Here is a 24,009-nt window from a genome sequence, read left to right on the forward strand (position 1 = left end):
GCACTGTAAATGTGCATGACAATTTTACAACAAGAGTCGCATGCCTGGCTTTGAAGAGCTACACTATACATTCCTTTAATTTTCTAAAATAAAACAATTCACCAATGCCCTATATTCAAAAAGTGTAGGTTTTGATGTTAAAATAACCAAATTGTATCAAAGTATTCTGCATCTCTTCTGTTGCAGGCAATCCTGCCTCCAATGAACAGTTGTATTTATTTATTTATTTTTTCTAATTCTGGTTTCCCTGCAGATATTTTCCAAACGGGAAATAATATGCACCACATGTTGCATCCATATCACTTTGGCTGCTAGCATTTTTCCATCTTCATGGCTAAATTAATGTTCTGGAAGGTTAAAGGAGGGCAGTGGGTAGCAGCCTGGGGAACTTGCGGTTGATTATATATTCTTCAATCCCTGCTTCCCTCCTCTCCCCCCCCCCCCCTTTGAATCTGCTTTAGCTGATTTGTTGAATAGCTTTCATTGAACACCCTTCAACCTCAAAAAGCTATCAGCTAAGAGTAAGTAAGGCCACGTGGCATCTCTCTGTCCCAAATTGTTACTGTTGTGGAAATAAAAGAATGGCTCATTTTGATGCACTTAACTTCATTGTGTCAGTGTCACAGATGTTCATTGTCCTCATATGCAGGCTTCAAATCCTGATACAGTGTTTGGAATGGAGGGACAATCAGTCATTTTGCATGTCAGGTAGTTTTGTTGAATCTATTAATCTCTTCCTCCCCCCCCCCCCCCCCAATTGGACAATGACAGCAAATCTGAAGCCCTTTGTCTCTGTATCTTCCCATGCCATCTCTATGCAGAACGTGGTTCCTGAACTGTTCCCAATGGCTCTTGTCATGTATATACTGGCCCAGGACCCCAGCAATAGGAAACTCTCATATTTAAAGCCCAGAGGCAAAGATGTCTTAGGTTGATCTCTTATTGACCCAACTCTAGCTGGGACTGGTTATTAAATGGCAGTGTAAGAGTTAGGACTCCTTATCCCAACTACGCTGTCGGGCCAATAAGAGATCACAAGGCATCCTTGTCTCTCGCATCATTTCTGGGCCTTCACAGCTACACGATCACTACTGTTTAAAAGCCAGTGGTTCTGAAGTGGGGCACTGCCAGCTCTTTTGAAGGGTGCCTTGAGGTACAGAGCTAACCAAGTATGAGAAAATAAGCAAATATGTGAAGACAAACCTAGATGTGGGCTTGCCCCTGTCTGAACCTTACCTCTGCCCAGCTGCAAGACCATGAGGTCTATAATAGGTATGGAAGGGGTTGAGACTTCTGCCACTAAAGGCTACGGAGGAAGTTTGGGGGTGCAGGGGGCTTGAGTCCAAAAAAAGGTTGAGAGCTGCCAGTTTGAGCAAACCCTGGGGTCATTGGCAGGGCAGCTCTGATGAGAGACCCAAAGCTCTCGTGCCTCAGGGCTGAGACTGCCTTTGGATCCCGTGGCACTCAAACTGGGCATTTAATAGTGTGTCTGTGGTGCCAAGAAGGCTAATGGCATACTGGGCTGCATTAGTAGAAGCATTGCCAGCAAGCCAAAGGCAGCAATTATTCCCCTCTGTTCAGCACTGGTGCGGCCACATCTGGAGTCCTGTGTCCACTACCTAAAGTGCTTAGATGCAGGGGTGGAGATAGATGTTATTTACTTGGACTTTTAGAAGGCTTTCGACAACCGTGTCACACCCAGTTCTTACAAGCAAACGGAATAGCTGTGATGTGGATTTTTTCACAGTCCAGTGGGTGAAAAACTGGCTTATGGGATGCACCTAGAGAGTGGTGGTGGATGAGGCGGTTGCTCCCTGGAGAGATGTGGGCAGTGGTGTTCCCCAGGGCTCTGTCTTTGGACTAGTGCTGTTCAATATCTTCATCAGTGATTTGGATGAGGGGGTTGAAGGCACCGTGTCCAAATTCGCAGATGACACGAAACTATGAGGTATACAGTAAACATAGTGGAGGGCAGGGAGTGACTCCAGGAGGATTTGGATAGAACTGGGGAAGCGGGCGGATCTGAATAGGATGCAATTTAACAAGCATAAGTGCAAGGTGCTGCACCTGGGGAGAAAGAATCACCAATACTTCTATAGACTGGGAAGTCTATAGCAGTGGAGAGGAATCTCGGAGTCTTAGTTAACCCAAAAACGAACATAAGTCGCCAACATGATGAGGTAATAAGTAAAGCTAACTGCACTTTTTCCTGCATTAGTAGGTGCAGCATGAGCAGGTCTAGGGAAGTGATCCTTCCCCTCTATGCGGCCCTGGTCAGGCCACAGCTGGAGTACTGCTTCCAGTTCTGGGTGCCGCACTCCAAGAGGGCTGTGGATAACCTTGAGAGGGCTACTTATATGTTTGAGGGCCTGCCAGTAAGATCCTATGAAGACAGACTGAGGGATCTGAATCTGTTCAGTCCCTGCAACAAAAGGCTGAGAGGTGATCTTGTGGCTGTTTCCAAACTGGGGGGGTGTCAGCAGGGAATAGGGGATACTGTTTACCAGGGGGCCCCTTGGGGTTGCTAGAAATAATGGTCACAAACTAAAGAAGAGTAGATTCAGATTGGATATCAGGAAGAAATTCTTTAAGGGGGGGGGGGGGGGTTGCCAAAATCTGGAATGGGCTTCCAAGGGAGGTGGTGCTCTCCTCTGCCTTGGAGGTGTTCAAGAAGAGATTAGAAAGGCACCCAGCTGGGGTTATTTAATCCCCGTGCTCTTTCCTGCCTAGAGCAGGGGGTCGAATTTGATGATCTACAAGGTCCCTTCTGATCCTAGAAATCTATGAAATACAGGAGGTGGACAGGATTCAAGAGAATCCAGCAGAGGGCAACCGAAATGGAGAGGGGCTGGAGCACCGGACTTGTGAGGAGAGACTGAGGGAACCGGTCTGGAGAAGAGAGGACTGGGGGGGGATTTAATCACAGCCTTCAACTCCCTGAGGGTGGCTCCCAAGTGGCTGGAACTGGACTATTCCCAGCGGTAGCAGATGCCAGCACAAGGAGCAAGGGTCTCAAGTGGCAGCAGGGGCAGTTGAGGGGAGAGCGGGGAGAAGCAGGCTTCTCAGGGACGTGGTGCAACCTCGCTCCTCGGGGCTCTCCCAAGACCCGGGCCGGGGGCTGAGCTTGGGGCAGGCCCCGCCTTGAGCAGGGCCCCCTGAGGTCGCTCCCGAGCCCCCTGCTCGGTGCTTCAAAGCGACCTCGCCTCTCCCACAGGGGCTGGGGGGTCGCTCCGAGCTGCCCCTCAGGTGTCAACCCCGCGCCAGCCCGGCCTGTAGCGCCGCGCCCGGCCTCTCGCGACACTTCCCACCGAGCGGGGCCGCCCGCGCCTGGGGCGGGGGAGAGGCGGCCCTGGCGCCGCCTCCGCCTCCTGCTTCTGCTCCTGCCCGTGCCCGCACTCAGCAGCCCGGCAGCCGCCAGCTCAGAGCAGCGCAGCGCAGCGCAGGGGAGCAGCGGCTGGGCTGGGCCGGCGGCGGGCGCTGCCCGCGGGATCCCGGGCGGGGCCGACATGCAGCCCGGCTGCGGCGGGCGCTGAGCGCAGCAGCGGCAGCAGGACGAGGAGGAGAAAGCATCCACAGCCACCGGGGCCCGGAGCCGGCACCGGGACCGCCTCCCTCGGCCCCGCTGCTCTCCCGCCGTCCGCGCGGGCGCCAGCCCAGCCTGCGCCCATGGGTGAGCCGGGGCTGGGGCCGGGGCCGGGTCGGGGTGCCGGGTGGCGCGAGGCGGCAGGTCCCCGCTCCGCTGCCTCCCGCGCGCTGCAACTCGCCCCGGGGGCAGCGGGGGTGCCCCGGGCGGCGCTGTGTGTCTGTCCCCGTGTGTGTCTGCTCGTCCCCGCGCAGCGTGTGCGCGTCCCTGCTGGGCTCTGTGTGGGTGTGCGCGCGCGTGTCCCTGTTGCTGTGTGCGCGCGCGTGTCCCTGGTAGTGTGTATGTGTGCGCGCGCGTGCCTGGTAGTGTGTGTGTGTGCGCGCGCGCATCTGCGTGTCCCGGGAGGGGTGCGCGCACACGCATCTGCGTTCCCTGGTTGTGTGTGTGTGCACGCGCGCGCGCGCATCTGCGTGTCCCTGGCTGTGTGTGTGTGTGCGTGTGTGTACGCATCTGCGTGTCCCTGGTTGTGTGTGTGTGTGTGCGTGTGTGTACGCATCTGCGTGTCCCTGGTTGTGTGTGTGTGTGTGCGCGCGTGCATCTGCGTGTCCCTGGTTGTGTGTGTGTGTGTGCGCGCGTGCATCTGCGTGTCCCTGGTTGTGTGTGTGTGTGCGCGCGTGCATCTGCGTGTCCCTGGTTGTGTGTGTGTGTGCACGTGTGCGCATCTGCGTGTCCCTGGTTGTGTGTGTGTGCGCACATCTGCGTGTCCCTGGTTGTGTGTGTGTGTGTGTGCGCGCGTGTGCGCACATCTGCGTGTCCCTGGTTGTGTGTGTGTGCGCGCATCTGCATGTCCCTGGTTGTGTGTGTGTACGTGCATCTGCGTGTCCCTGGTTGCGTGTGTGTGTGCGCGTGCGCGGGCGGATCTGCGTGTCCCTGGTAGTGTGCGTGTGTGCGCGCACATGCATGTGTGTCCCTGGTAGTGTGCGTGTGTGCGCGCACATGCATGTGTGTCCCTGGTAGTGTGCGTGTGTGCGCGCACATGCATGTGTGTCCCTGGTAGTGTGCGTGTGTGTGCACGCGCATGCATGTGTGTCCCTGGTAGTGTGTGCGCGCATGCATGCATGCATGCATGTCCCTGGTTGTGTGTGTGTGTGTGTGTGTGTGTGTGTGCGTGCGCACATGCACGCGTGTCCCTGGTAGTGTGTGTGTGCGCGCACGTGCGCACATGTATGCATGTCCCTGGTAGTGTGTGTGTGCACATGCATTGTGTGCACGTGTGTACGCATGTCCCTGGTAGTGTGTGCACACGTATGTATGTGTATCCCTGGTAGAGTGTGTGTGTGTGCACACACGCATGTGCATCTCTGATTGTGTGTGTGTGTCCCTGGTACTATATGTGTGTGCACACGCATGCATGTGTGTCCTTGGTAGTGTGTGTGCACGTGCGCACATGTCCCTGGTAGTGTGTGTGTGTGTGCGTGCACGTGCATGCATGTGTATGTGTCCCTGGCACTGTATGTGTGGGTGTGCGTGCATGCATGCATGCTTGTCCCTGGTTGTGTGTGTGCATGTGTGAGTGTCCCTGCAGTGTGTCTATGTTCCTTGTAGTGTGTGTTCCTGGTACAGTGTGTATGCATGTGCCCCTGATAGTGTGTCTACGTGTGTGTGTTTATGTCCCTGTCCCTTGTACTCTGTGTGTGTCCATGTCCCTGGTAGTGTGTGTGTGCATGTGACCCCTGCATACATCTGTGTGTGTGTCTGTGTCCCTGGTATTGTGCATGTGGGTGTGCACATGCATGTGTGTTCCTGGTATTGTGTGCATGTTTGTGCACATGTGTGTGTGCGCTGCTGGTACTGTGTGCATGTAGCTGCAGTCCCTCCTGCCTGCGTGTGGTGAGGCATGGTGGGTGGCAGTGGGGTGCACCAAGCTGTGGTGGGAGGTACTGGCAAGGACTTACCCCTCCTAGCTTTGTGGTATGGGGGGCACTCGGGACAGTGCAGGGCTTGCGTCACCCAGGAAAGGACTGGGGCCTGTGCCATGGGGCCAGGCACGGTGCCCTGGGGACGGAGGCTGTGGAGAAAGCTCCAGAGCAACGGAGCCCCTCCTAGCTCCCTGTGCCCCCCTTAGGGCCAGGGTCATGCCCAGGAGGGGCTTGGCAGGCTGGAGGGGCTGGGAAGCCGCTTCAGGTTGGCTTTCCGTGGTTTTATGACACCTGCCCCCACTCCCCCTTTTCCCTGTGCCACAAAGGGGAAAGCCAGGCATCCTGGTGACCTGTGCTTCCATGGGAGGGCTCCTCTGGTAGACCCTGGAAGAATGGGCGTACTTGCCCACGTGGCCAGGCTCTGCTTGCACTACCAGGCGCTTAGTCCTCCCACTCAAGGTGCAGGCACATGGAGACCATCCTGCCAAGTCAATCTGAGCCCAGGGGTGAGTTGACAGCAGGCCAATCCCCTGGCACGTCACCAGGCTGCCTGGGCAGGGTTGTGAGGGCCATGGTGAGATTAGATCAGTGCTAGGAAAGCACTCATCTGTAGCAGTGAAGGGTTGCACTGCCGAGTTTGCAACAAGCCCTTCATGTGCTGCTACAATTGGGGATATTTAGAGAGGGGCAAGCAGAGAAAACTTTGGTTGCAATGTCTCTCTCCATGATGTGGCACCCGGAACAAAAAACACGTGATATGAAATTAAGCATGTTTCCTGTGTTAGTGGGAGCCTTTGTTTTTCTTTCTTCCTTTTCTGTTTCTTAATCAGTATGTTATATTCTCTGCTGTGCTCCTTTTGTGGCAAGAAGTTAACTGCAGTGGAGCTTTTCAGTAGCTTTTGTTTGGACTCAGTGTTTTACTCCTCTGCTTGTCAGAACTAAAAAAGTGGCTTCAAGTGCAAAGGTTCAGATATTTGGCCTTTCCTTTGTGCATATTGGCACACAAAACCTTAAGGAAAGAGATAAGACAACAGAGAGTAATTTGCATTGTCTGAACCATTTTGGTTTATAAACCCCAGTCTAGAGTTGAAAGGGGAATATATCCTGTATGCCAGTAGTTTTCTGGTCATCTGTATTAGATGCCTGTATGTGTTTTTGTTTTGGGAGTTTTTTTGGTTCTCATTTGGAACCAATAATATTTTAATAATTGTTACTAATTAATCTCTGCTTGTGGGGGGTGTGGAGGGAAGAGTAGCAGAGGAGTAGGAGGGGAGAGATACTTTGCCGTTAGCCTTACTTATTCCTTAGTTCCAACTCAAACAGAAAAATGTGTAAGAAGCATAGGTATTAGTGACTACAATGAATGGGAGAAGTTTTTGCATTCATCAAAAGATTTTAAATTAAATTTAAATTACATTTTTAAAAATTCAGCTGGCAATTTTCTTATGATCTTCTAAACATAATAAAAGATAGGTAAGGGCCATGCTTTTGAAATGGCTTTGGATACAGGACAGTATAAAATCCAAGGATGAGAATATTATATATAATCTGTTTAAAAACCAATCTGATTCCTGCCACTGCTATAGTAGGCTTATTATCTTTATTTTGAAGCTTTATATGTAGGATGTTATTCTTATGCCTGTGCTCCTTGGAATATTAAGTAGGTAAATTCTATATTAAAAAACCCTAAATAAAAGTAATGTTCAAGTTGTGAAGTCAGTTACTCAAAAGTTATTGCTGATATTAAGATTGCCTGTGCAACCTTGTTTTGGTCCTTATGTGTGTATGCATTTTATACTCTCTTGGATTATGTGATCACATATTATTTTTCCGAAAGGATCCATGCCTTATTCAGGGCACAGAAGGGATGCTGCTCCCTGCATGGTTAACTATTCATTAAGTCTTGTTATCCTCATTGTTCATTGTGTGGCCGCATAACTTGTTTCAGTGCACCACCGTAACCTTATGCTAAGTGCAGAATTGTTAATATCTTTAGCTTTCCCCTGATGTTTCCACGGTAGCACCTTTAAATTCATTAATAGTTTATAAAGAATAATCTTAATTAAAACCATTATGAGGAGGTTCTGTTTTCTTCAGTTTGCACATGGCGATCTGAAATTAAAGCTAGAATTGTCAAATGTGATAAGTAATTCTGGGACCCTGACTTAAGATGGTGAAGACCTGATATTTTTAGAATACTTAGCATTTTGCATGTAATAATTCTGTAATCTCTGACTTAGTTGTGATTCTGAGTACTCAGCAGTTTTGTAAATTGGGTCCCTCAAGTCAGGCACCCAGAAAAGGAGAAATGCAAAGCAGATTTTTCACAGGGAGCTGTTCTGCAACTTGTCTTGCATCACACATGAACTGTCTTAACAAAACCATCCTCTTGCTTATATTTTCTGTCACACTCCCTAAATACTTTTAAGCTCTTGCAGCAAATGAGATAGGGTCCCACAGACAACGGCATCGTTTACTCCATAGCCCTTGTTAATTCCCAAAGAGCTGTGCCACTTAAACTAAATTTAGTAATTGGTAGCAGCAGAAAGTAGTTATCATCTTGCTAGCGAGTTTTCTAGCCTGCAAAGGAGTGGGAAGATGGACTAATGATTTTGATTCCAGGTTTTGTGGGTAAGTGGGTTTGCCGTGGTCCAGATCTTTCTGCTCGCATCCTTTGTCCTGCAGGAAGTCTTCCCTTGTCCCTTTGCTTGCACGTCTCTTCCTGCTGCCTTCCTGTTCCTCATCACCGCTCCTGAGTCAGACCACTTCCTCTTTCTTCTTTTTACCACAGGGTATCAGTAGGGGGAGCACTTAGAGCACAGGAGACCATCTCCCTGCTCTCATTTCCTGTGCCTGGCACAGCAGTAGCCTAGGCTAGAGTAACAATTGCAGCCAAGGCCCTGCATAACTTAAAGCGTGCCAAGGGCAGATGAAGTTGTGGGGAGTTTAGCTACAAGACTTTAACAGCTCCTTAGCAAGTGTGTGCAAACTGACATTTTTCAGAGGGTCCTAATTTGGTATGTCTCTGGCACCTTAGTTACCCCGTTACCAAATTTCAGGTCCGTACACAAAATTGGCAGTACTAGAATTTGTTAATGAACATTTCTATAAACTTTTTCCCCCCTCCCTTAGTCCTGCATATGTTGTTTAACTAATCTCATCCTTGGAAATCCACCCCCACCTCAAAAAAATGTTAATTTTGAGGCAGGTAGCCTGCTGGAGATGTTCAAGAATGTTTAATTGTTTGGTACATCATGCTCTCTTTACAGTTTGCACTCCTTTCATTGCAAGAGTTCATCATGTAGCATTTTTATAAACTAGTGAACCACAATGAAGTTTTAAAGGTTAATTCACTGGCCTATTGGTAATATTGCATAAAAGCACAAAACTGGCTTCTCTTCCTTTCAGATGTCAGGCTGTTTATGAAAGTCCTGTCACAAAACCCTATTTGATGTTACATGCCTTGAGCATGTAACATCCTTTCCTTTCCTTTTTTTAAAATTTAAAATGTAACTTTCCTTTCCTTTTTTTAAAATTTGCAATTATTTACAAAAAAAATTAAATTTGAATTTAAATTTGTGCATTTTACTTAAAACTCTTGAAGCTGTTTATGCTACTTTGATGATGAATTCAAGTGGCACATCTCTTCGTGCTGCTTCCGGCATGAGTAGATCCATCAAATATCCTTCCTTTTTCCCACCCCTCCCCCATTGTTTTAAACTGGGGGGTTAATTGCTACTTCTGTCAGGAAATGAGAGAATGTGGTGTAGTTAAGTGTCTTGTTGGTTTGTAGGCCTGCAACACATCTAACTGAGAAGTCTTGGTGCAGTGTTTAGGTTTTAGCTATCAGAAAGCATCCTTTTCTGTTTTTATGGAAGAAGGCAGTGCATGGTGACACTTTGAAAACATAACCCTTTCAGAAAGGCTTTTATAGGCAAGAATTTGTCTTTAAGGTACTGCCCTGTTTTGCCTTCTTCCTGACTTCAGACTAACATGGCTAACTACTTCTCTCTCTTCGTATGGGAGAAAATTGACTGATTAAGAAGTGTTTTTTCTTTTTGCTGCTGCTAAGCTTTTTTTTTTTTTGCTTCCAGTGCTGGGTATGTACATATTCTTGTATGTTGTTCATGCCCATAAGACTTGTTGCTGATCTTTATTGGAGAAAGTATACATTGTCCAAATAATTTCTTCTGTCATGGTATTAGTATTAGAGGCCTCTTGATGATACTATTGTTAAGCAGTGTAATATTCCCAAGAGCTGCGCGTAAGAATGCATGTAACAGATTAGTACCGACCTTCTGGATAATAGAGCCAGTGCTGTCCCTTAGGAGGGCTCAGTATTTATTCAGAGGGTAAAGCTGATTTGGTGACTGTATGAAATGAGCATATGAACTTTTAGGTCTCAGATGTGAGAGACCATTGAAACCAAGTGTGGCTGTTCCCTGGTGGGAGCAGGGAAGGAAGGAGAAACTGAAAGGATAGTGTCTGAAACACTTCTCAGATAACTTCTGTGGTGGATTTTAGATAACTGTTTACTCTGGGCATGTCTACACAAGATGCTTACTGCGCATTAGCCTAATAAGACTGCTCAGTAACATGTCACGGCAAACACCGTGTTAATAGCCTACTATGCCGTATTATTAAGCTAATGCGCAGTAAGCGTCACTAAAAACTATGTGCTGGCTCTACTTCATTAAAGAAGTACTAAACTAAATGCGCTGTATCTAAGCTGCATTAATGAACATGTAGGCATGCCCTGTAGCATGGCTTTTTTATATTGTGTCTATCATTGTGTTATCTAAAGGAATACAATTACCTAGAACTTTCCTTTGATGGGAAGCAAGGCTTTGCTGGAGGGTATTACTGCTTTGCATGCTCTGTATGCCTGTAATGAGCAGTATGGCATGGTGGGGCAGGGTGCAGATATTGGAACTGGTGCTTCAGCTCATGTAAAAGTAACTGCTGAGTATCCCCTCCCTCCCCCCAGATACAAAGCAGACAAAGGTTTTAAAACTGTAAATATATGTAAGAAGGAACATGGATTATTGCAGTTCAGTAGTCATGAAATTTACAGTAAATATACAGTTAGGATGCTTGTAGACATTAAAAAAACCAAACCAACTGTGCTTTACTGGAAGAAACAGCGCTTTACTTTGACCTGGCTCCTCAGCATCTTAATGGATCGGGAGCTCCAACAGGGCTTTTTGGCGCTTTTAGCTAAAGCTGATTCAATCGGCTGTTAGATAAAAACACCAAAAACTCCCCCACTAAAGTGCCTGATCTAGACAGATGTCGGGCCAGCCGGGTCCAACTGACTCTCTGCCTCTTCTCTGCATATGCTGGGCTTGGCACCGGAACGCTCTGAATTTAAAGTAAAATGCCGGGGGGTTGGGTTGGTTTTTTTAACTTCTGCAAGCAGCCTTAGTGTAGGTTTTTTCCCCCTTCCCTATGAATGATAACAGACGAACATTAGTGGAAACTAAAGCCTTGGGAATTCAAATAGTAATTACTACATAAACACTGTGAGACAGAACACAGATAGGTGTCTTGGTTCTTATTCCTTCCAAATTTGACTTTGATATGGTTAAGGAGCCCACAGTGATGGAGCAGGATGGTACTTCTGACCTTTTCATTCTTAGATCCATTCTTTTCCACTGTGATTATCATTTCAAACTTGCACTTCAATGTAAACATGTAGAAATATTGACCCACAATTATAACTCTGTTAAAATTACTCTTTCTGGAAGTAGGGATAATAAAATAGAACGGAGACAATTTCCTGGCCTACATTTATTATGTGTAATTTCAGTGTAGGAAGGTGCTTTTTGAGTTTTCTTCTTGAATTTGACCTTAAAAAATTTTCTTTTCTTTCTCTTTTGTCTTCATCTTTCTTTCCCCCCACTGTGGGCCAAATCCATTCTTGCTGGAGTGCAGCTCCTACTGAAACCAGTATAACTGTCCAGTCATAATCTGAATTCCTGTTACATGAGTAACTCCCTCTGTAGCTGATGCATCCGTTGTTCTGTGCCGAGGGGCAAAAACTTCAATGAGGATTGGCTGCGTGTGTTACAAGTCAAGGCAGATGCATAAGCATCTTTCAGTGGCCGCAAAATTCATGTCTAGATACTATGCTGGGTGGTTTCCTATAAGTCCACGTGATAAGGGGAGCTCTGTTATTGACTATCCCCGACATTTTACCTTCTGTGCCCTCTGCTTAGGGTCTAGGAAACTGCTTACTAACTTGTATATCAACATGCACTGTGTAGTTACTGGCTTCATGTTGTATACTGTCCAAAGAGTAGAGAGGGTTTATTCCCTGAGAAGAGTTGTCCAGAGGACAGTGCATATCCTGGTTACATGCCTTAAAAATTAAAACCAAAACATTGAGTTAGCTGCCAGTGCCAGCAACTCATTCAGTCTAGTTGCCACTGACTGATATCACAATCCTGTTTGTATGCAGTATTCTTCCCATATGGACAAACCTGTAAAATATTTAGATTTAACTTAACAAAATATTTAGATTTTTATTTTATTACCTGTATATTTATATTATTTAAGCATACAACGCACAAATGATTCCTGTCATTGCATAAGCCTTTAATTCAGGTTGGAGTTGAGCACGCAGCCTAGTGTACAGTTGCCTCTTTGCCATTGGCTAGAAGCATTTAATACTTTAGGAACTTGACAGTCTTGGTTTTTACCCATTAGGAGTGGAAAAAGTTTTTTATTCAAAAGGCCATGGAAATAAATGTAACCATTTCACAGTGGTTAAAATTATGTGTGGTTTCCATGTAATTTTTCTAAGTGCTTTCCTCATACCCATTAGTCCTTTCTGGAGTGTCCCTATCAACTCCCAGTATGTGAGAAACAGCAAAAATAGCTCTAGATAAAGTCTGTGTTCTCATAATACTGTTTCATTATTTTTATGCATGAAATCTTGAGGAGTTTAACATTGTTTCTCAACCAAAATGGGAACTTTCAAAGGTACAAAACTGTTTGACTTCTGGCCTGTTTGTTTTTGTTTTTTTAATTGTCTTGTTTGCAGGAAACATAGTGACATCTACTCCTAGGCTGGTCAAATTAATTTTTCTGATGGATAAATGTTGAATGGTTGCTCAGTGATAGGATCTGTTGTTTTGATCATTTATTTTACAGGATTTTATACAGAAATTTTTGTAATAGCTGATGCAATGTCATATCAGGACCTTTTTCATCCAGATAAGGATGTCAGCTTCATCCAAAAGTGAACTTGTGTTCTGTATTTTTAACATTGTAACATCTGGCTAATTACAAAGATTTAGACTGCTTACTATATATGAATTTCCTGATTATGAGGAAGGAAAACAGTCAGTTAAATTTTTCTTTGGACCATTACATGTTACTCATTGCCAAAATGGGATATGGTTCTGAAAAATACAATGGTTGATCATCTGTCTTGTTTGCCTAAGAGAAGTGGAAGAGTGTCTAATGCTTTGTGAGCATCCTCTGGCTTGGCAAATGCTATAGAGGGTATATAGATCAGTACCTTTTAAGCTGATTACGTATCAGGAGTGAATTCTCCTGCAATTTAGTATGCCTTTATGTTGGAAATGACTAATTACACTTTAACAGATAATGAATTACTCAGTGTTTTGTGTTCAAATCCATGGTATTCTGGTATGAATACAGCATGCTGCTATTCACAGTGTTAATGAATAGCTTTTGCCCAGTCTCTCTACACCTTAAGAGGGGTGCTGCCAAGATATCCTGTGCTAGCAACATTACTGCGTGGCCCCCTCGGCTGATGTTCCTGCTCGTATCCCAAGGTCCAAAAGACTGAGAGCTGCAAAGTTTCTGACCTCTTTCCCTTCCCTACCTCTGTCATGTTGCATGAAATATTTCTTTACTAGTCAAATGATACTTTTTTTTGCATTTTTAATTTTTTAGGATGCAAAAATATATGAGCTCTTGGTGGATCAGTTCACACAGGGAAGGATAAGCTGGAATGAAGATTCCCCAATTTTAAATTGCCCTGAAACAGTGTATTAAAAAAAGGAAAAAAAGAACTGTTTTTATTATATTCTCCTTTTAATAATCCAAAGAAACTTAAAGTTGTCCACTGTAAAATGGCAAAGAAGAGCTGTCAAACTTCTGTTTATCAGAGTTTCTTTTAAGGCCTATATTTTTATATCTCTGGGTGGAGGAAGGAGATAACTGCCACACAAGAAATAATCTAGAGAGGAAGCTTGAGAATTGACACTGAGATTGTGGTGAAGACTTTATGTAATTTAGCTTCAGTATGAAAAACGTCAACGAGGTCAAGTGTTAAACTTAATTGTTCTTAGTATAGTTCTGTAGTTGAGGAAGTGGAAGCAAAGAGACAAACACCTCCCTAGAGCTCATTTTAGGATGGAGTGATTATTTGTTGCATTGAGCTCATTTGAGCTCATGATTGAACTCATTTGATTAACTTAATCTTAATCCAATATTGAGAGTAATTTGACTTTGATTTAGTAGTTTTATTGTTTTTATTCTTAGTATATTTTAGTAATGGGAATTTAACTTTCCTGATGTTTTTTCTCAATGTTGTCTTTAATTAGCTAGCTTTAATAATGTAATGGCCACAAACTCCTGGAAGACCATTTCAGGCTTAGTATTAGGAAAAACTTCATAGTTAGGGTGTCCAGACTGTGGAATAAACTCCCTCCAGAGGTGGTGCAATCGCCTACCCTGGAAATTTTCAAAAGGACACTGGGCAGTCAGTCACCTGGCTGTGGTCACCTGACCCCAGTTGTCTTTCCTGCCAGTTGTCTTTCCTGCCTAGTGCAGGGGGGCTGGACCTGATGATCTTGCAAGGTCCCTTCCAGCCCCTTACAATCAATGAATCTATGAATAAAACTTCTTGAAAAAAAATGTGACTTGCTATTTCTATATCAGCATTATTTGGAGGACTTGGGGGGATGCTCAGCCTAAAAGTGTGATCATTTCCCTCCACTTAGTATTTGGTTCTCTCAGCCCTTTACTATTCTGTCTCATTGCTAGATCTGACTCAACCTGGACAATAAGCTTATGCTGATATAAGATCTTTGACTTCATTGGGGAATGGGGGTTAAACAGAGAGCCTTCTATATAAAATACCTGCATGGGTTGATTTAGCTCAGCTCTCCTGGATATCTAACCTGCTTTTAAATTGTGATTTGATTTTATTTGTGTGTGAAGTATCTGACCTGAAGGTGTGAAATGGGACAGAGCTACCTTTTTCTTTTTCTTCACTGCTTGAGTTGCTGAAGTTGCAAGGTTTGATAACCAAAATGTCCTTTGCTTGATGGGGACAAGGGTTACTAAAGGAGCTTCTATTTTTTGTGCAAAAAAATCATTTAATTAAAAATCTGGGTGAGAGACTATTGTTGCTGCAGCTGCATCCTTTTATTACAACTATTTAATTTTAGTTTGTCTAGAGAGCAGTGGTTTTCTGTCTTTTCTACTCTGAAGAATGATTTCCTGTCAAATAAGAGAAGTGCCATGAGCTAGTAGTAACTCCCTTGTATCTAAAGTGTAAATATATTTAAACTTTTACAAAATCTTATGCTTGAAATACTCTTGTCGGTTTTACTTTACCTGACCAGTTTGGTCAACCTGAATATTTTTTTCTCCTGTCATGTCCTACTACACTTCAGAAAGTTCAGTTAGATTTGCTGTGAACATGTATTTTTTTTTCTTTTAAAAAGGGTAGAATATGAAATAGGTATAAATAGGACTTAGTATTTATTTGGATAATGAAGGTGATTGCTGAGATCTGGGAAACTGGGGTAACTGGTTTTCATGGGTGTTAGACCATCACCTCATAATTTGAGGTCATCCGTACCAGTAAATGTCTAGACAAAAGTGTGAGATCTTTTTGATGTTTGTTCTTCATCACATTATGATTTTTAAAATTTTAATGCAGGAAATAAACCTCTACCAAAATAAATTCTAGCAGACTTGTGTGTTGGTGTGCACATGCCTGTGCATGTGTTTCTGGGTCCTCCTTCTCATCTAAATAGCAACTTCCTCTTTCTTTGCCATGTACATGCATATCCATACACCTCTTCCTTAAACACACAGAAGATGTCCTTCATTTGGACGCTCAGCCCATCATTTTTTTCTTCTAAGATGTTTCTTGGTCCTCCGTTATTAATTCTCTTTAGGTGCGTCTATACGTCGCTATATGGAGATGTTGCTGTGGTGCCGTACTTTAGTACTTCCTTTTCGTTACTTCTTTATGGTTACTGCACCGTGCACGCAGCACAAGATGAAATTTCACCCCATGCCGCTGTAGTGGTGCTCTATACCCTGGGAGCAGGCCACTACAGCAATGTAGCTGGTGATCACTTGTAGATGCACGTGATTACTTTGTCACCGTAGCATGCCGTACGGTGACGTAGCTTGTCACTGCGTCACCATAGAGTGATGTGTAGATGCACCCTTTATTCTCTGTCCTTTTCCAGCTTGCCCTTTCTTCCCTCTCTCTCCAACTTCTTTTCCTTCGATTTTTATTTCTTCTCTGTGTTCCCCTGACTGAAAGTTTCAACCTTAGGTCATCCACAAGCTTCCCGTTTATCATTAAATTCCTTGACAGGTCATGGAGAGAGAGAGGCATTCTCTTTGATAGCTTTCTTCTAGGACTTTATAGATTCAGATCAGCAGCCTGTCAGTGAATGCTGAACTGCACAGCTAGCACGCCATATTCTACAGGCTACCTTTTGGGTTTTCTTGCTTATGAGACTTCCTGCATGATGAACTAGTTGCTGTGTTCTGGTGACCTTAGCAGACGTGGCCTGAAGAGCCTGCAAAGCCTAGCACTGAACTACAGTAACCCAAACTTGCAAAATATAAATTAAATGTTACTATTACAGACTTGAATTCCTAGCTTTGCTGAACTCAAAAGCAGGGGCTTGGGAAAAAAACCAAGATTGTGACAGGGTTTTTGGTTGTACCCCTGTTGGTCTGAGGACATAGGCAGGCAAGTTTCTTTGAGTAGAAGTGATATCTTTTATTAGATCAACTGAGTAGTTGGAAAAAAGTTTTTAGCAAGCTTTCGGGTGCAGTCACCCTTCTTCAGGCATAGGAAGTCTCTGCTGTTCTGAGACTCCAAAGAATGAGAGAAGCTAAAAGTATGACAGGATGACAGTGAGAAAGTAAATAGGTAGGAACTGGGAAAACAGAAGGTAAAGCGGGGTGGGGGGAGGGTGGAAGGGAAGCAGGAGGGGAAAAAAGCCAAAGGTGAGTTAGGGAGACTCTACAGTGGTGGTAATTCAAGGTAGAAAAGAGGCTGTCTGTGAACAAAGAAATGGCTGGAAATTAGGAAGACAAAGGGCAGAAGGGATGTGGGGGGAGAAAAGTATAAAAGGTCAGGTCTGGCAGGCACCTGGTGAATCAGATGCCAGGCAGGTTGCAATGTGTCATAACTCCAGTGTCTATATTGAGTCCATGATTTTTTGTATCCGGTAGGCTGATGAAGTGCAGTTCATAGGGTCATCTACAAAAGGTGTTTTGCATGTTCCCTTTGAGGACTAGAACTGAAAGATCGGAGAGGGAGTGATTGCCTTGTGAGAAATGTGTCCCCGCAGGTAGTTGGGTATTCTTGTTTTTGATAGATTTTCTGTGCACGTTCATTCTGGTGCGCAATTGTTGTTTGGTTTCTCCAACATTTTCTATCAGGGCATTTGGTGCACTGAATGAGATGTATAACATTTCTGGAGCTGCAGGTGTAAGATCCAGGAATGGTGATGGTTGTGGGGTGTAGTTATTGTGGGGGTGATGAAGATGTGTTGGCAGGTTTTGCATTTCTTGTCCTGGCATAGTCGGGATCCATTGGGTGTGGTTTGGGCCTTAGGGAGTTTGCTTCTGGTGATGAGGTTAGCAAGGTTCGGTGCTTGTTTAAAGGCTAGGATTGGTGGTTCTGGAAAGATCTCTATAATAATCGGTTCTTCTAGTATGAGTTGCAGTTGTTTGAGGATTTTCCATGTAGGTTCCAGGGAAGGGTGATGTGTCATAACTAATGGTGTGCAATTTGTAAAGATTTTCTTTTTGTATTGCAGCAAATCTTCAAATGGTATCCGGGTGGCTCTTTTCAAAAGTGCGATCTGTCTCTCTAGCGGAGTGTCCTTGTTGGCTGAAGACCCTTTTGAGGTTTGTGAGGTGACGATCATGGGTATTCTTGGTGCAAATCCGGTCGTATCTGAGAGCTTGGCTGTAAATCACAGCTTTCTTGGTGTGTTCAGGATGATTGCTGTGTAGATATGTATGTTTGTCCGGTGGGTTTCTTATATATAGTGGTTTGAATTTTACCACCTTGGATATCGATCATGGTGTTAAAAAAGGAAATGCTAATGTTAGAGTATTCTAGCAATATTCTGATGGAGGGGTGGTGATTGTTGAATTTTTGGTGGAAATCAATTGGAGACTGCAGGATTTCGGTTCAAATGATGAAGGTGTCATCTGTGTATCTCAGGTATAGTAAGGGTTTGATGGTGCAGTTCTTGAGGAATTATTCTTCTAGGTGGGCCATAAAAACACTGGCATATTGTGGGCCCATTTTGGTGGTGCCCACAGTTGTGTCCATGGTCTGGAGGAAGTGTTGGTTATTGAAACTGAAGTTGTGTGTGGGGATGAAGTATGTGAGTTCAGTGATATCCTGAGGTCCATTTCCTTGTTCACAGACAACCTCTTTTCTGCCTTGAATTACCAGCACTGTAGAGTCTCCCCTACTCGCCTTTGGCTTTTTCCCCCTGCTTCCTCCCACGCCTTCCCTGCTTTACCTTCTGTTTTCCTAATTTCTACTATTTACATTCTCACTGACATCCTGTCATACTTTTAGCTTCTCTCATTCCTTGGAGTCTCAGAAAAGCAGACTTCCTATGAAGAAGGTGCGACTGCATCTGAAAGCTTGCTAAGAACTTTTTTCCAACTACTGATTTGGCTGAATAAAAGATGTCACATCTACCCAAAGAACCTTGCCTGCCTGAAGATTTAACAAACATTCATTCCTCTCTCCACCTGCTTCTACCTGGACCCCTCTCTGCTCATCTCATGATAGGGCATCTAGCAACTCAGAGAAGTCTCTAGTGACTTTCAGAATCAGCTGAAGGCCAGGAACCTCTCTTTCAGAAACTAAGTTGAGGCTATAAGGAAGCTGGGGAAAATCGGGCATTAGGCAAAGAGGTTTAGTGAAAGCTCTGTTGTTCTCTTTAGCCACTTTTTCTCTCTGCTGACAGAAGTTCGTCCATAAACCTGCATGCTCCCTCTGTACTCTAGGGAAGACTCCAGGCACCTGCCCAACTAAGTAAGCTGCTGTGAATAAGCAGGCTCTTAGCCAAATGATGGCTTATGGTATATATAGTTGGCTACTTATCCACACACATTCTGATTACACAGCTTCATCCTGCCATGGCTTTTGGGTACTCTGCCCTACCATGTCAATGCAATGATGGCCCCTGCTGCCTAAAACCTGGCTATCTGTACCTTCACCAAGTTAGTTGTGATGATATCTTATCAAGCAAACTGTAGGTATAATAATCTGCTGGAATAGCTCCAGCAGTGGAATCTCTGGCAGCTGGGCACAGGCTATTTTTGCTCCCAGTGAAAATCAGTGACAGGCTTTTAAACCTTCTGTTCAGTCTGCATCTGCTTGTTTTCAAGGCTTGTCTACCTAGGCAAAAGAACCATGTAATATCTCCCTCTTAGGGAGAGATTCTGCCCTCCTGTTTGGATACAAACCCACACTTCTTCATAGCAGTCATCAAACTTTAAGGACAAGGGGGTGTTCTGTAGGAAACTAAATTGCCAGTTTCTCCGGATGCCCTGTGTTCTTTCATTTACTAATAGGATTATTGTCCAAGAAAGCTTCCCCATAAAGTTCCAGTGCGTCTTTGTCTCTTGCTTAAAGAGTGAAGATAGCCTTGCAGAAGGCTATTCCATTGCCTTGCAGGCTAGAGAGTGTCTGAAGAGAAAATAAAATTAGAATGGAAACATTTATGATGGGGAGACTAGTGGGCTTCTGAGCCACTTTAAGCATCCCTAGTTGACACTTAGAGTGCTACAAAGCACAATAAAGAAGAATAAGGCTAATAGCTGTGACATGCAACTTTTTCTATTATAAATACTGCTTGAAAAATATTTATCAACAGTTTCCCCTTTATCAGAAGAAGCCAGACAAAATGACCTGTACCTGTTGATTTGAGCTGAAATGCTGGTGACAACAGATACTATCTGGAACTTTGCCCTTCAGGATTGCCCCTTGAATTCTAAAATTGTCATTTGAAAACTTTTCAGTTCACAGAGTTCAGCGAGTGCTTTCTGATGTGATTGTTGGGTTTATTTATCCAAGATTAGGCTGGAATCTGTGACTATCTCCCCTTGTGTCCTATGGCTGCTTCAGCTAACATTGCATTTCTTTTTTTGGATGCCAATGTTTTTTCCTGAGTTTGAACGAGAAAAGCACAAGCTAGCAGTACTGATATAAACAAAGCAAACCATAAGGATCACAAAATACAGCTTCTGTCTGTCTTCAGTTGATTAAAAATAGAATCTCTTGCTTCTGGCCATGGTTGTTTCATTAAAAAATCTTTCTCCAAACAGTCCTACCCTTCATTCATTCCCTGCTCCATAATTAAACAGGTTATGCTTACTTAGTATGGTGCCTTGGCTTCCTTCTCTTGTTTGCCCATTATTATTTCACTGTGATTTGAAGGATAGGAGAGAGAGCTGAATGTTAACATATTTTACCTTGTGTTGATTCAGAGGGATAATATGCAAGCTAAATAGCGTCCTGATCTGTGTGCTTGCTGCTGTGTACCTGGACTAAGTCCAGCTTTTGAACCAAAGAAGCATGTACAAAGCCTGAAAATCAAGTGGATTTGGAACCAGGATAGAAATTGTGTTTCTATGTGGCCTGTAATGCAAGAACTAGTGAGTAGTCCCAGATTGGATCATGTAGTATACTGAATATTTCTAAATTATGAGGCGGAGATAGGGAGGGAAGGGAAGGGACAAAACAAAAGCTTTCTATTATTTCTTTTACAGCACATTTAGGTCTTGGCAGGCACTTAAAAGTTCCTGTTACTGCAGTAGCTAAGATGACAGACCTAGTAACAGATTGTCCTGTTTTTACCAGTTCAGAATTTTGAAAGATGCATTTTTAATGGTGAAATGCAAGATGCCTCTTCTGCATTTCAGAAAAAAAAGTTATTAGATATGTTAGAAAAAATGCTGAAGAAGCAGTGTTTTTCCTCATACAAAAGAAAAGCAAGATAGCTATTTAGTTTTACATAACTTGGGAAGGGTAGGAAAGCTGAAACTTGACATGTTGGGAAAGCTTACTGAGGTGTACATTCACTTTTAAGTCAAGGTGAAATAATTGGATTATGAAGTTATAAATGATTGAAGATTTATGTCTGAGTATGCTCAGAAGGCGTTGGCTAAGATTTTTTTTTTTCATAAAGCAGAACTTCATGAAGCCTCATCCCTTTTTGTAAAGCCATGCTGTTCACTCACCATGCCCAATCTGACAAACCCAGGAGCTGCTTCTCTTGGGTTTCTATTGGGAGAAACAGAAAATGAAGAGAGAACAGCAGGAAATATTTGGAGTAATTAATTTCATCATTTTTTCCATTTAAAGAGGCCTCCACAATTTTTGCAATTAATTTTTATGGTGATAGCTGCCAAGTGCATATTCAACAGTTAAACCAGACATAAGAATATGTGTAATGTGGCTGGGTGAATATTGTTGTTTAGGAATTATGAAGGAGTAGGTTTTGAATTTATCATGTGCCATAAGTAATTTGGTGATAACAGGCAGGTAGCTGAACTCTTTGTGCTCCTAAAAGTCGGATCCTATTATAGGACATCATTCTAAAAGGTAATTTTTCCTTGGCTCTACAGTCAAGTCTTTCAGTTTAACCTAAAACTTCAATACTAAAAGGAATAGATTATCTCTGTCCACAAATAATTTGTTATAATATTGAAACTTCTAGATCATACAAAATGTAAAAACTCTTACTGAGTTGGAAGCAGGTACAGTAGTCTGGTATGGCTAACCAATACAGAACAAAGTTTCTTGAAGATAATAGGATTCCTACTCGGAGTCTTCCGTGTCTCTCTTCTTGAGCTGGCAATATGTCTGCTTCAGCAATATCTCTGACAAAATATTTAGCTAAGAAGTGATACCTGTACAAACAGTACAACCCTCTATCGCTTCAAAAGATTTCTCCCCCCCACCCCCATATTCTAAATATAAAACATGATTTTGTGTCACCTGTAGCCTTTTTTAGCCTTCCAGTTTCTGAGGATGGGAGTTGGACAATACCTAAGTAGTGTTCCCTACAGGTTTTGTGTACAGTATATATTCTCAGTTGCTTCAGAGTTATGTAGCTTAATTGTTGTACATAAAGGTCAGTTCTGTTCTTTCATGTTCAGTATTATATTAATTTCTAGACTTGTTAAATATTTCTCTGCAGACGCTGGGAGGGTTTTAAATCTACAGGAATAAAGTTGTGACTCCACTAAACCCAATTCTTACTGACATCATTTGGGCCAGAAGTTTACTTCGTGGTGATGTTGAATGTTTCCTGATGCAGCTGTTTCTTTTAGGGAGTTCATACATGTGAGGGAGAGGGAAAACATTTGGTGGTGTTTTGTTTTTTAAATCACTTTTGTAAATTATTTTTCTCTGAAGCTTCTCAAAGGCTTGAGAGAGCCTCAGGGTAAATGGATACATAACTTGGACTGTAAAATGTTGGGTTCATTCAATCCAGATTAACTGGAATCTCAAGTAAAATATGTAATACTGTTTTATGAAGGTATTTAAAGCTTGAAGCACCTGCTGTATTTGGAAGTTTATAGTGCTGCTGAATCAAAAATCAAGCTTTGTCACTGGTGAGCATCTGGTTCTAGATATCTGTGTCCTAGCAGAAGAGCCACTTGATACAGCAGCTGTCTTTCCCTATGGTAATGGTTTTCAGTCTGTGGTCCACAGACCCCTGGGACCACAGACTGTCTAAGGGGTCTGCAAAAGATTATTATGATCAATTAAAAGTATGTGAATACCTTCTCCTGCAATTCAAAGGGCTCCACACCTCTGTTTGAAATTTCCAAAGGGGTCCCTATTTCCATTCAAAACTTTTTGGGGATCTGTAGATGAAAAAAAGTTGAAAACCACTGCCCTATGGGAAAAGGATGAATTAACTCATGGAACACAACCACTGCTCAGACTGCAGCCATGCAGTCCAAGTGACATGGGAGTGCCAAAGAGCATGTGTACATCCTTTATATATTGTCTGCAATCACTAAATGGGTAAGAAGATTAGGCATGGTAAAGCTAACGTGTTGTAGAATAAGAGGAAGTATGTAGAAATACAGGTCTAATTGTTACAATTTAAATCCATTTCCTACCTTATTTCTTAGAGTTTTTTTATATGGAGTCAGTCTGATGGACAAGTGTTTGTGATGTTTGTATTGGTGAGCTACCTGCGATAAACACTAAGGTTTAGTGGAGGATAGCTGTTGTGAGTCATCTTAAACAAAGTAATAACTGTTGTGTATGCGTGTGAAACTTTGCTTGCTGTAGGAGTCTCATGAGACTTGCAGTACAAGGAGTTTCATATTTCCTTTCCTACATGTAGACATGTTGATTTATTGTCATAGCTGATTTGCATAATTTGAATTTGTGGGCCTGAATGATGGGTTGTGGCTGTTACAGCTCTGTGGCCAAATACAAATTTGGAACTTTAATAGTCTACCTGCTCTAGTAGGGTTCGTGTTTTACTGGGTGAATTCTGAGTGACTTTTGACTTGGTGATTTTTTTAAAATATCACAACAGAAGTATGTGCTTTTCCCACAGAAATAAAACAATAATCCTCCACCTCCACCAACCAACTCCATTCATTTCCTACAGGGCAGGTAGAGATTTGTTCACATGAAAACTCTTTGCCTTACACAGATGGCTTGGGAAATGCAACCAAGGACTTAAAAGTACAGGGGCATTTGCTACTTTACTAAAAGCAGAATTTGGCTAGCTACTGGCTGCATTTGGGCCAATATCCTCTTTCTGATGGGCCCTTTAGAAAGGGAGGGAGTTACAAAATGCTTGAGCACCTCTGAATCCAGCCAGTAGAAGGCAAGGGTACTGCTACATACTTTCTTTAGTATTGCTAGAGTAGAAGATAATTACTTCGATAGAAGCCTGTCTGGAGGGATCCCCATTCCAAACTCTTGTTACTCAGAGAGAAATTTCTATCATTTTAATGAGCCCACTGTTTTGTAATTAATCATCAAAGATAACTGACTCTAGCAAAAGTTTTAAAGGTGCCATCACCTTTTTTGAGCACTGGAAGTGACAGCAGCTGGAAAAGTGGTAATGGTGAACCATGCTCAGACAGTTTTCTGCCCTGTACTGAGAATCCAGCTAATTTCTTTGCCACTGCATACTGATGAAGGGAGTTACTATTTCATGGGCGAATGTAACAAAATGATCAGTGCGTATGACTCTC

General features: G+C 43.6%; 1 protein-coding gene across 5 annotated transcripts in view; it reads left to right on the top strand.

Annotated features, from left to right (window-relative positions):
- The first annotated feature begins 3,368 nt into the window (after window positions 1–3,368).
- The window catches only part of SH3KBP1 (SH3 domain containing kinase binding protein 1), a 361,711-nt gene continuing 341,070 nt past the window's right edge, over window positions 3,369–24,009 (top strand). For 2 of the 5 annotated variants that reach the window (XM_059720874.1, XM_019495083.2), the window contains exon 1: window positions 3,377–3,670. In XM_059720874.1, the coding sequence (XP_059576857.1) occupies window positions 3,667–3,670 (4 nt within the window). In that variant the 5' untranslated portion in view covers window positions 3,377–3,666. Of the gene's footprint in view, window positions 3,671–24,009 lie in introns of all 5 variants that reach the window. The other 3 variants (XM_059720873.1, XM_059720872.1, XM_006266294.4) reach the window with 3 other exon arrangements.

This window comes from Alligator mississippiensis, chromosome 1 (genome assembly GCF_030867095.1).
Source record: "Alligator mississippiensis isolate rAllMis1 chromosome 1, rAllMis1, whole genome shotgun sequence".
Taxonomy (NCBI): Eukaryota; Metazoa; Chordata; order Crocodylia; family Alligatoridae; genus Alligator; species Alligator mississippiensis.